This window comes from Lottia gigantea (assembly GCF_000327385.1).
Source record: "Lottia gigantea unplaced genomic scaffold LOTGIsca_66, whole genome shotgun sequence".
In the NCBI taxonomy this organism is placed as follows: Eukaryota; Metazoa; Mollusca; class Gastropoda; family Lottiidae; genus Lottia; species Lottia gigantea.
The window spans coordinates 931,206-945,352 of NW_008710245.1; the positions used below are offsets into that span (position 1 = coordinate 931,206).

Genomic DNA, 14,147 nt, shown 5'->3' on the forward strand with positions numbered 1-14,147 from the left:
GAGGGGAAACCAGGTTGAAAAATCCAAAGGTATTATCTCAACCCATGCTGGGACTGAATCCTAGTCCTTCGGGTTAGCAAGCGCTAGCCACTGCGGCTCCTGTGTAGAAATGTGATTCTGTAAGCTTATACAATGTGGTCAGATAGTTTTTAGTATTCCCCAGTAATATTTGTTTGAATAGTTTTGAAATAGCTACCATGGGGGCATCAAATGTTATAATTAGGCTATGTGAGTAGCGTACAAGTTCCTATTTCTCACTGGTATCTATATATATTTATACTACAAGAATGCATTGAGATTTTGATAAAATTTATTTTCAAAGTATAGAATGGTAAAAAAACATGCAATTATTCTTATTAAATCAGTTTTGGTTGAATGGTTAAAATGATGCATAATGAATTTATACTATGTTAAAATTGTTTTCAGTTGAACATTTCAATTTGCTTTTCATGAAATGCTCACCCTTAATGGACATTGTAGGTAGACAAATGACCAATTGAAAATACTGAAACTCCAAAAAAACATAATTTTTTATGAGTGATTATTCTTAAATTGTCATAAAAGATGGTGAAATAAATTACATTTTATAAATAAAATTCATTTGTTTTTAAGTTAACCATTTGAAGATATCCAAATTATATATGTACAACAATAATTACATACATTTTATTGTCAGCATTAAACACACCTTAAAGGCTAGCGCACACGAGAGCTCCCAGCTGAGCAAAATTTCATTCCTGCCTCTCAGAGTTTACGTAAGGTTTTTTTCATTCGAAGCGTTAAGGAAATTATCTGTCGTGTTTGATAATTTTTTCCTCGAAATGAAAAATACCTTACCGTGTGCGCACTCGAAAGCTCTTAGCTTTCAACTTTGAACTGGGGCGCATGCGCTAGCACGTGATCAAACAAAAATGGTTGTGCCCATTGGTGAATGCGAGTTTGTATCTAGGCAATAATCGAAGACAAGTTGATCTTGGCGTCTTTGAATCCATCGGCGAATCCATTGGCGTATCCATAGCTTACGAGAGCTTGCAAGTATCCTTCGTCGGCGACGACGCAACAACAAAACAAGAAGTAAAATTTTTTCATATTCTGAATCATTCGAAGGGTTTTCGACGTCTGACATTTTGTTTAAGTCACGTGAGAATGTCACGTGATCTAGTTATTTTTAGACGTCTATGACTCGACGACCCGTTTACGAAAGCTCTAAGCTTAGCGTGTGCGGGGGAAACCGACGAAAGCTGTGAGCTGAGCTGGGAGACACGAATGAAATTATTCAGCTGGAAGCTCTCGTGTGCGCTAACCTTTAAAGTCCTTTAGATTTAGAATGTTTTCTACTGAAAAGAATGAAAACTTTTATGAACTTGTCCATTTAGCCTCCATGACAGAAAAGAATGATGATGACAAAATATAAAAGTAAAATGTCGACTGAATTTACATATAAATAAAAAAACAAAGCACCTTGAAAACGGAATTCTATTCTGAAAGTTTCATCTCTTAAATAGAATACATTAAAATAAACAATGTCATAAAGTTACTGGTGCACATTTTTACAAAACAACACATATGGGTTTTTTTTTTTGTCTTTTTGTTTGAAGTGCTGCTCTGGTTGCTGTTTCAAATACTTCTTTCACGCCATCTCTTGTTTTTGAGGAACACTCTAAGTAAGCATAAGCACTAATTTTATCCTTCATCGCTAAGCCATCTTGTTGGCTGATTGGCTTTTGATCTGTTTGTGCTAAACTTCTAATAACACTACGATCTTCGCGTAAATCTTTTTTGGTGGCAACAAGTATTATAGGCACACGGGGCATGTAATGAGCAACTTCAGGCTTCCATTTTTCAGAAACATTTTGGAAACTGTCTGGATTATCAATACTAAAACACAATAGTATAACGTTATTATTGGAGTAAGATAAAGGTCGTAGTCTGTCATATTCTTCTTGACCGGCTGTATCCCATAATGCTAATTCAACCTAAAAAAAAAGAAATAAGGTGTACGACAATGTTTAAGTATTGTAGCTCTCTGTGTGAAAGTATTGTATCTACATATGGTAGACATTGTTGAGGAATGTCTTGCTCATGCATGATACCTTCACTTGCTCTTTTCAGAACTCAAAGGCAACATTTAAAGGTGCAGGGAATACAAACAGTATTGGTCAAAGATTTTAGTAAAATCTTGTGTGTGGCCATGTATACTTCCACGACAAGATGGTCGACAGGATCTATAAGATCAAACAAGTTTGAATATTGTTTCTGATAGTTTTATCGTCTGCAAGATAGACCGTTATTATCCAATCAGATTCATTTTCCCTTCAAGTGAATGCTCTGCAGTTGGCTACCGACATGGTAGAAATCAAGTTTTTTGTCTCCTCGTGTGTCGGTGAAACTCTTGACAAGACTTTAGTCAACGACAAAATACTCCAATCAAGATCGATCATGTAGTCACCGGTAGTCTAAGTTACAACTCAGGGGAGACCATTGGTGCTCTGGTATGGTATCATTGAAAATAAAACCTAACCGGTTTTTGACATCATTATCACAAAAAAAGTAATTGCGATAGTGACATATTCTTGATTAATAGGGACCAAAGCTATGTTGTATGTGTAATAGGAATGGTGCAAAAAGTTATGATCATTCCTGATATCGTTTTGAATAATCAGTAAACTAGTCGTAGGATTCCGATCGAATTCATAAGATTTCTTTAAACAGCCCTAATTGAGTTTTTATCAGCCAAAAAGCAAAAATATTGTATCACTTCCATTCTAAAGTACAAGCTGCTTAAATTTTGGAATATTCTGAGAATGATATCTCTATTTGATATTGCTCTACTTACATGTTGATTATCTACATAAATATCAGCTACATAATTTTCAAATACTGTTGGTACATGGACTTCAGGGAATTCATTTTTACTAAATACTATAAGTAGACATGTTTTACCGCAGGCACCATCTCCAACTATTACTAATTTTTTCTGTATAGGAGGCCTACCAGCTGCGTTACTTGATGTCATTTTGTCTGCTTCTGCTTATTCTTGTTAACCTTAATCTCTCATCAAACTGCAAGATAGAAATATGATATATTTGACATATGAATAAAAGTATTCAACAATGGTTGAGTCAAGCAAATCTAGTCTATATTCACAATGTCAAGGTATTATGAACTCTGTCTAATAACTTGACATCATAAGACAATATTTTTGTATATTGATTTTTGTAAATACAGTGATTTGAATTGATTGTACGCTAGTAAATACAGGCAATTCTGTATAAAGAAACTCAAATAATTTGTTTTCATTAGAATGTTAAATGGTACCGGTATTTTAGATTTATACAAAAGTTGAATATGTATGTAGAATTATTTCAATATAATATGAAGATGATAAAATTGATCATTGACCTAATATAACTTATATAAACTTATATCTGTGTATTGTTAAAGTTATATGTTTCTTGTCTTATAAGAAATATAAACATAAGTAGTAGTAGGTTTATGTCAGTAAGTAGAAGGATTTAGATTTGTTGATAAGAAACATAAAGATGGTCAAATTTATCAAAATATAACTTGTATCCTCATAAACAGAAGAGTTGATGCAAAAGCTACAAGATATTTTTGGCATTTGGTAGAAAACAGAAAATTTTTTAAGATAAAGAAGGAAACAATATAAAGATGCTGAAAAGCAAACTAAGTATTTGATAATGAAATTGATGACAATATAACATAAAAAATGATTGATATCCTCATAAATATAAGTTTTAACTAAAAAAAAAGTTGATATTTACACAGATTTAGGACAATATGTTCAGAACAAACTACCTAAAAAAATTGGATATTTATGATTAGGAGTTATTTACTAGCCAATACAATAATGAAATGAATTTTATGAGCAAATATAAAGATAATGAAATATATTAAAAATATAACTTACAAATAAAGTTATATCTTCACATAAAGTTAAGTTATACCAGTATTTCAAAAGTGAAATTTATGGCAATATTAAGGCTATAAACTGTGCAGATCAATATAGTTTATTCCCCAAAGTTGAATATTTATGATGAAGAATTATTTATGAACAAATATAAAGATAATGAAATTTATTATAAAATATAACTTACAAATAAAGTTTTATCTTCAAATGAAGAAAAGTTATATTTCACATTACATATATTTTGATGTTGTCTATATTGTTATAGCATCCTAATTCTTGAAAGGTGATAACAAAATGGTGGCCAAAATAAAGAATGTGACAGTAGTGAGCTATACACTGACATACTATACTGACAGAATATGAATTACTATTAAAATTTGACTATTCATAGTGAGTCAACTAGCAAAGTAGACCTCTATTGTATTTATATGTCAACTATTGTACATAGTTTATTAGATGTGAGGTTGTTTAACACTATACATGTATAGGTTTATATCCTGGCTACTTATGATTTAAAGGGTTTGAAAAAGGTTTCCTTGCCTATCCTTGTAGCTCTTATTTGCAATATTCTGTCCAGTGTCTGTGGTTCTGTGTAGTTCCAGAAAAACATAACCATCAAATAAACGATTTGGTTTGAATGCAACATCTACCTTATAATATTGTCACATTTTTTTGGAAACCATAATATACATCTTGCAGGAAATCAAATTAGTGCCAAAAGTGAATAAAACCATAAAAAGTTGATAAACACAGTGAATATGCCTTGTCATTCAAAGCATTAGTAATGACCTTAGAGACAATTATTCTTTAGCAGAAGAGACATTTTTCAATTATGTCAAATAATTTTCTAAAATTATCCTTGCAAGAGATAACTGATTCACCGGTTAATCCTGCATTTCTGTGCCTGTGCTTTCGTAACATTACTTAACAACAATGTTACAACCAAAAATTCCAATCCAGAAACCTTGAAGTAAAAAGTGTAAACCAAAAGCGGCAAAGAATTGTTGTTTGAAATAAATCAATACAAATCACCAAATACCTTAGTAACACATCACATCACCATAATTCGATAAAAAAAAAATATTCCTGAACAAAAATTATAATTCAAAAAATTATCATTGCTCCAGAGAATATGTCATCACTGAGGAATCTTGGCCATGCAGAAACCTTGAAATTTGGAAAGATTGTCTACAGACAAAAAGCCACATATGAATTGTACTCAAAACAAAACAAAACAATTCACCACATACCTTAGTGACACATCACATTAACATTATTCGATAAATTAAAAAAAAATATTCTTAAACAGAAATTATGATTCCCAAATTATCCTTGCTCCAGTTAAATCACCATTAACTAGACTAATGACCAAACTTTGATAGTTAAAATTGAGTTATTTGACACAATGAGGAAGTCAAGCCCTCTTCATTTAGTTCTAACAGGATATATGTTCAATCATTTGACTGTATTATAATCTAAAACAAGTGTCCTGCTATCAATAAGTCAATGTGTCCACAATATCATTGTATATATAGGTCATTTGATATTGTTTGATCTGATAATGATTTGTTTATAATGCTTGCTTTGCCTTTATATTCACACTTGTTGTACTTACTGATAACATCATTTATTCTTTATATGTCTTTATTACACAAAGACACTGACAAAATTGTCTTATGCTTGGTGAGGGAATATGACTCAATGTCATGCTTGCTAACATGAAAGCCAAGGTTAAATCTCGGCATAGGTTGTGATGCATTTTCACAATGTCAAGCTATTCAGACTTATATCTTGACTACAATAGCGTCTATTCTTCTAAGTTTATATATGCAGGAATTTGATTTGATTGTACGCCAGATAATACAGCCAATCAGAGCTTTCTACCATATTTTTTACAGTTTTTCTGTGTCAGCCAAATCTTTAATTTGATGGTCAAGGTTAAATCTAAGTATAAGTTGTGATGATACTAGTTTGGATTTTCAATCTTGAATTCTTTTGCAAGTGAGAGACTGACAATAAAAATATGCTTAGCAATTCAAATGGGAAATGGGACAATAAATCAAGGACTTTTATGCTACCAGCTATTCCTGTTCAAGACCATTTGACAATTGGAAGTTGGAAATAATACAATTTTCCTCATTGCAAACTGCATTGCGCTGTTATAAATCTTCATTAGCTCAGTCACAAACTTAGAAGTAGGACGCAAAAAGAAAAGGTATCAAGTTTTTCATATGGAACATATCTTTGTGTGCTACCAGCTTCATGTTTAAGATCCTTAGAGATTAAGAAATAAGGAAAATTTTCTTCATTGCACACTGCATGGTGATGACAGTACCTGTTTTGGGACACAGTTGAGTGCCTGTATGTATGAATATGTATCCCTATCAACTCAAACATTTAAGGTTATCAATTGTTATGTGAAACAGGAAAAAAATACTGGCTGAACTAATATATTTGTGAACTTTGTCCCTGTATTGTTTTTAGATAAGGGGTAGTTTTAACTGACTGTGATTTTGTGATAACTTTATCACTATCAGGTCATTTACCTTACTAGTTTATAAATTTTTATGGTTTAAAATAAGGAAAATTTGCTCAAGAAACTAAAATTCCAAAACTATGTTAATAAATGAAGTTTATCTGATATCTTTTAGTATGAGGTCAAATTCTTCTATCTGAATTTGATCACTTTTCAGAATAGCAATCCAACATCTGGTTTGTCTGTAGTCAGAGAGAAAGCTATTGGTCCAATAAGTGCTGACACGATATATCGGTGAATCGATGTATCATGAAACAACATGCCACAACATGCCACAATATGAATATTGTATTGTGAAGTCATGTATCGATATTTGACGATACCTTTCATTCTATAAAAAGTAGGGAAGGAATGAAATCAACATTTTTTTCACTGTAAATTAATAGAGAGTGAAACTTTGAAGATAAAGTGTTAGATTTGATCCCATTACCCCATTTCACTATATGTAACGTAGGCACTAGGTCCAATTGACAATTATATGAGGTATCATATTGTTTGATAATGTTTTGGTGGTAAGTGGCATCAATTTTGCATTATTTAATATCATGTCATTGGTAGTCATAACCAGAAAAGTTACTCTTTGCTTTGAATCAGATTCGATTCGAATGAATTGGAGTTCATTTTGTTGGTTGTTACAATTTCATAGATGCAGAATATTTCAAAGTTTACCCCCAAGATTTTCTTTAACAGCAAAATGAGATGAGCTCTTGTCAATTAGAAACAAGTTGAGTCTTCATTCTGAAGAATATCTTAGTCCTAAATTTATTTCTGCTGGTCAGTGAGTTGGCTAATGCTCAGTTCACACCAACGGCGCTTTGATCGCGCTTTAAAGCGGCGTACAAAGCGGTACCAAAGCGTAACAAAGCTCGACTAAAGCGCCAGGGTCGTAATAGATCGTTGGAAAGCTTTGAGCAAAGCTGGATATTTGGCAAGAGCGCCAAAAAATTTTGAACTGTTTAAAAATTTTGGGCGCTCTGTCACGAATTGATTAAAGCACCGAGAACGTATCAAAGCTTAACAAAGCGTAACAAAGTTCAGCAAAGCTTGACTCAAAGCGTAGGAAAGCTTAACAGAGCTTTATTCAAAGCGGGGACCCCAGTCTTCACGGCCTGTTACCACTTGATCAAAAGCGGCATGAAATCGGCCATTTCGAAAATTTCCATTGCGTAACAGAGCTTAACAATGCACAACAGAGCTTGATAATCGTATCAGAGCGTGATTTAAAGCGTCATAACGCATCAAAGCTTAATAAAGCTTATCCAAGCGTGATTTAAAGCGTGACAAGGCCTGATCAAATCGGGAAATAATTCGTCCCCAATGCGTAACCAATTCGTATCAGAGCTTATCAGAGCGTAACATTACTTAGGAGATCGTGATATTTTTGGAAAAGTAAACAAAAAATGATGGCGCTTTGCTCGCCGATTTAAAGCGCAGCATTCGCCGTTGGTGTGAACTAGGCATAACTTTACTCGCATGCCTATAGAACTATTTTGGAATCAAATTTTAAAATATCTGTAAAGGATTTTTTATTCTAAACAGAAGTCAATTAAATGTTAAATGAACTTTTTCAATTAATTGTTAAATGATCTTTTTCAATTAAATGTCAAATGAACTTTTTCAAATAAATGTTAAATGAACTTTTTCAATGAATTGTTAAATAAACTTTTTCAATTGATTGTTAAATGAACTTTTTCAATGAAATGTTAAATGAACTTTTTCAATGAATTGTTAAATAAACTTTTTCAATGAAATGTTAAATGAACTTTTTCAATTACATGTTTATGTTAAATGAACTTTTTCAATGTTAAATGAACTTTTTCAATTAAATGTTAAATGAACTTTTTCAATTAAATGTTAAATGAACTTTTTCAATTAAATGTTAAATGAACTTTTTCAATTAAATGTTAAATGAACTTTTTCAGTTAGATATTAAATGATTTTTTTCAATTATATGTTAAATGAACTTTTTCCATCTAATGTTATATGAACTTTTCAATTAAATGTAACAATGGTAGAAAACCTAATAAAATCACAATCTAATTTAAATTAAATCACAACTTCGTTTCATGATTTTTTTTTTACTCTACAGTAATCATATACAAATATCCTGTAAGGGTGATGCTATGAGCTATTTATAGCAACCAATCAGGCAGCCATTCTCAGAAGCACTTTTTCAAACGAGTATCTGCAGACTCACAACTGATTGTTCCCATCCCTCTACTTTGGGTTTCAATATCCCACAATTCTGCTTGTCACGCCATGATTGGTTGAAATGAACGTCAACGATACACAGTATTGATATATATCTTTTTAGATTACTATGGACGAAACGAAATAGTAATTTAATTATAATTATATTGATAAAATCACTACCGATTATAAAATGATTTTATACATCTAAATTTATGTACTGTTACAAGTTTATTATAATAGTAAATATTACAAATGTGTAATGAGTTGTTTGGACTTTAGTATTTGACAGGGTGGAACAGGATACAATACTTTCTGGTATGTTTTTGTTGTTTGTACAGGATATAAACGTGATAAATTATCATATTATTACTTTCAGCTTTATATATCATATACATCACATGCTTACTAAGTATTATAACAATATCCATATGTATTGTGCATACATGTTTTCTGTAATTACAGGGTATGCTTATTTTTTAGACACCTGATATCACTTTCCATTATGAAATACTTCATTCATTTATGATTGATATACTTCCTCATATGAGAAGTTCATTAGTTTGAATGTATTGCGAAACTGTTGTTTTGGATTTTGGTTGTTTTTTGCAGTTCAGATTGTTTGCACAGGAAATTTTGTTGCTAGTGCCAGAAACGTTTTGAGGAATAACTTAGATAATGAGAGGTTCAGATCATCTGATTGGTCTATTAATTTTCTAGCTCACGATCTAGCTAGCTGTATAGACTCAAAATAAGTCATCGTTTTCGATGAAAATGAGTCAAATTTTATTCCTTTCATTAACATGTGTTCAGTAGGAAGTTAAATTGAAGTTTGGCACTTAAATTACAGAAGTTATACACTATAATTGTTCTTAGAAAATCAATATTATATAGATTCGGAGAAACTTCCCTGAAATGTTGATATTGCTATACACTGTTTATATCAAATAACCTATGGTAAAGGGATTGTAATGAGTTCTATTGAAGACACTGAATGCATCATTTTGCACCATTGCAATTTTCAACGAGACATCTGTGGTTCTTGCAATTCTAATTAAAACTATTTGCGATAGTGACATCATAAAACCCTTAGTTTTAGTAGGTGCAGTTTGATTGATTATAGTGTCCCTAATACACAAGAAAACCTCCATTCCTATAACTGCAAATGCAGCAACTAGATATTCAGACACCATAGTCAATAATTATTATATTTAGCTCTAAAACAATGCCTTTCAGATAACAATGATCAACTTCTTTGCAGAACCAAGCTGAACTGAAATATCAGTCTGATAATCTTAAAGGGACATTCCACTTTTTGTTCAATAAAAAAATTCATATTCGTCGTAAATTAGACTTAAAAATATTTCTAAAGTATGCTATTTATATCTAAGTATCTTCTTGATCAAACTGGATTTGTTTTCAAAGGTTTGATTAAAATTATCTATTTTACTTAAATCTGTACATTAGTTTTCCAATAGTTTCCAAAAAGCATTTTACCAACGTAATCTTATTAAAAATTTTGCCGTTGCAAAAATTAACGGTTTGATTTTTTTAGCTAAAACTTCAGATATGTTACTGGACACATTCCTCTAGATATAGGTGTATAGTAAAAATTTTGATCTACATGAAAAGCGGAATGCCCCTTTAAACATTTAGCTGATTTTCCTCATTGCCCCAAATCAAGAACAGTATGTATCTCTTTTGATATTGATCTTTTAGCTGGGATCAATGTACATGATTTTGAGAAATGAAATGTGCTATAGACTGTGGATGTTCACGATATTAAGAACTGAAAAAAAGAGTGACCAAAATTTAAAATTTAATGGTGCTGTCCATCTTTACTGACTGAACCTTGTACAAAAAAGTAGGCAGTTGGGATAGAGTTGAACAAAGATAGTGGACCACAGCCATATACGCCCTCCACGGCATGCGGATGGTAAAAACGAAACATTCATTTTCAAGTTTCATTAAAATCGGTTGAAAACTAAGAGTAATAGCATATTCAAGTTTTTGGGGCAAGGGCAATAACTCTTCTTTAAACAGTCGAAAATAGCTCAAATTCAATCTTGATCTGCGTTATATGAATATGTATACACATACCGAATTTCATTTGATTCCATCAAAAAATCTAGTTTTTAGAGCGTTTACAAGCAAATGTTGACTGACGGACGGACGGACGGAGTGTTTACGAGCAATTGATGTTGATAGAAGCACTTACTGTATAGAGGTTAAAGTGATAACTCCTCAAACTGACGTAAGAGGCCTAAATATTGAAAAAGCCTTGAATTTAATCAGAAGTAAACTAAACTTTCTCAAACCTTTCGATTTAGGTCCAATAACATCCATTTTAAGTATCTTCAAAATCGGTTGAAGAGTAATAGCATATTCAAGATTATCTTCTAACGGTCGAAAATAGCTCAAATTCGAACTTGATCTTCGTTTTATGAATATGTATACACATAACAAATTTCATTTGATTCCATCAAAAAATCTAGGGACAGGGGTGCCGACAATATACGTCCACATAGAGAGATGTGGGCGTATAAAAATGAAATGAAATAAAAGGAAAAATTAAATTGAAGAGAATACTACATACATTTTGTAATCTTTTAACTTTCCGATAAACGTTATCTTACATAATAGACCTCCAAATAACAGTCACTCCCTAAAATTTAAACTTAAACCCTAAAGCAACACCTAACACCTGTGTTGTCAACCTCATGAATACGAAATAAGATATGCATAAAATTATTACTGTATATAAAATACATTAAAGCAACTTACTCAGTAAAGGTGCTTTATCTTATCGAAAATTATATATCCATAATTACTAGTGTACAATATATGTGATATTATGGTCTAAACCAGGTCCAATAACTGCACAAAACCTGTGGAATGTGTACTCCCTGGTTGTTTAAACACCGTATTGTGAATCACCAAATACTGTTTAGTATCCTTTAACTAAACTCTGGAACAACACAATTTACTATTGACAAAACATGATGACCCATATAAAATACTTCATCCATGTAGCATAAAAAATGTCACTGGTTAAAGATGCTCTCTCCTTTATTTGATTAAAGAGGTACATTTTTTTTTCCACTGTCTATTCAATCATGATGGTAAAAGTTTTTTCTCTAGTTTTAAAGTATGTTAACTCTAATTGTGAGTACAGTATGTAAGCCTCAGTTGAGTGAATAAATTACAAGTATATATTTACAACAGGTAATGTAAAAGTTATGTAATTTTCTGTATATAATTAAGAAAATTATTTTGGCTCCGTATTTTTAAACTAAAAACCATGAAAATGAAATTCTATTTTTTTCTGAAACTTGACTTATAAAGAGTGGGCAGTGTGCAATAAGGGATATATTTGAGATATTAGATGACATAGAATTTTTAAACTTACTTTTTGCCAACTATATTGCAACTTGTATTATGTATTTAGTTGTACATTCTTGTATAGTTGATATCAATTGTTACATAACTTTTGAAACCTCATTGACAAACCAACTAACAGAGTGGCATCAGGTGTTTCTAAAGTATCTAAGAAGAAAAAGAAGTAACTTAAACTTACCTTTTTTCCAACTCTCGTATTATAACATGTATTTAGTTGCACAAACTATATAGATGTTATCATATTTTACATAACTTATAAAATAAACAATATAAGCTATATATATAACATGATAACGTAACATTGTCAAGTTATTGTCATTGTTATAGTTGAATGTCATCTATTCCTAGTAATTACTATTTTCATTCTGAAAGTCATTTCTCTTAATAGATATATTTATAGGAATTCTATTTATATCTTTTTGTTTAAATGACAATTAGTTAAAGGGGTGCTTCCACAAATTTGATATCGGTTTGTAATATATATATAATAGGACTGCAAGAGAAAAAATAATAGAAATTTGTAAAATTACTAACAAGTTTGTCACTATTAAGCACTTGAGAAAATTTAGAATAAGGAATTGTGAAAAAAATCTCAATTTTTAAAGACAGAAATAATTTTTTCTAATTTTGAAGTGAAAATCATACTTGGAAAATGAAAACATGACACAATTTGTTATACACACAAGGATTCTCTGTTATTTGTTATTAAAGGAGGCTAAGAATTAGTCGTGCCGATACATCAAGATTATTTTTATCCAATGCTATGCATAGATAAGGAAAGAATCACGGTTCATCGATGCATTGGTGAATCGTTGCAAACCTGATATATATGGATATTTGATTCATGGGTCACTTTTATCTGCTATATATGCATTATAGTATACTTAATATGTTGCACTTAAATTTGAAATCACTCAATTATGGTTGTTTTAGGATGAATTTATTGGTATAGCTTATTAAAGATGAGTATATTATTTTTCTTGGTAAAATCATACTAATTGTTTGATTAATTAATGTTTCTAATGAATAAAGTCTTTAGTTTGAAGATTGTGTTGGGATGTTGAGAAGCATGGAAAATCAGGGGGGAGTGAAAAAGTTAAAAATAGATTCTTTGTTTACTCACCAACTAAAATAGATTGTGATAATCTAGCCACATTAGATATTAGCCAAATCATGTTTAAAAGACATATTTGTAAGTTAGAAATAATGTGATTAAAAAAACACTATGTATTTAGATAATAAAAAAACATTGTCATTTTCCCTATTTTGGAAATATAACCATTGAAATTTTCAATTTGATAATCTTTATTAAGTCACCAATCATTCGATCATTGACTTATAACGAGTTAGTAATGGATTAGCCCTCAAAATTCAATTTCATGGAAATCCATCTTTAATCTTTAATCCAGTCATATAGTCATATAAACTTAGCCTAGTTATACAGTCTTTTATTGACAAAGCCATTAAAATTGTGTTGGTCTCCAAGGAAGTGTTATTGAATTAAACAATTCATGGACAATCTATCTTAAATCATTACATAATCACGTAAAATAATCTAATTATTGTGTATTAAAAACAATTTCAATAGTGTTAGTTCTAAGGGTGTGTTACTGAAGCCTTTTCACATCAGAATCTCATTATTGTTTGATCATTTGGTTGTAAAGCAGAATCTCATTATTGTTTGATCATTTGGTTGTGAAGCAGAATCTCATTATTGTTTGATCATTTGGTTGTAAAGCAGAATCTCATTATTGTTTGATCATTTGGTTGTGAAGCAGAATCTCATTATTGTTTGATCATTTGGTTGTGAAGCAGAATCTCATTATTGTTTGATCATTTGGTTGTGAAGCAGAATCTCATTATTGTTTGATCATTTGGTTGTGAAGCTGAATTTTATTATTGTTTGATTATTTGGATGTGAAATAGGATCTGATTATTGTGTGATCATTTGGTTGTGAAATAGGATCTGATTATTGTGTGATCACTGATCATTTGGTTGTAAAACATTTGGTTGTATGTAGAATTTGCATGGATATGCTATAGTACAAGTGACCATACATATACATGATATTAGGTGGCCTAAGGCTATCA

General features: G+C 31.0%; 1 protein-coding gene across 1 annotated transcript; it reads right to left on the reverse strand.

The window, feature by feature from the left end:
• Positions 1–1,550: 1,550 nt before the first annotated feature.
• LOTGIDRAFT_207113 (hypothetical protein) lies at positions 1,551–5,365 on the reverse strand (the record flags this gene model as incomplete). Its single annotated transcript, XM_009064887.1, has 3 exons — positions 5,182–5,365; positions 2,837–3,062; positions 1,551–1,976 (listed from the first exon to the last, which is right to left on the reverse strand). Exons 2-3 carry the CDS (start codon positions 3,014–3,016, stop codon positions 1,551–1,553), a joined length of 606 nt encoding a protein of 201 aa, XP_009063135.1. The 5' UTR covers positions 3,017–3,062; positions 5,182–5,365.
• Positions 5,366–14,147: the final 8,782 nt, after the last annotated feature.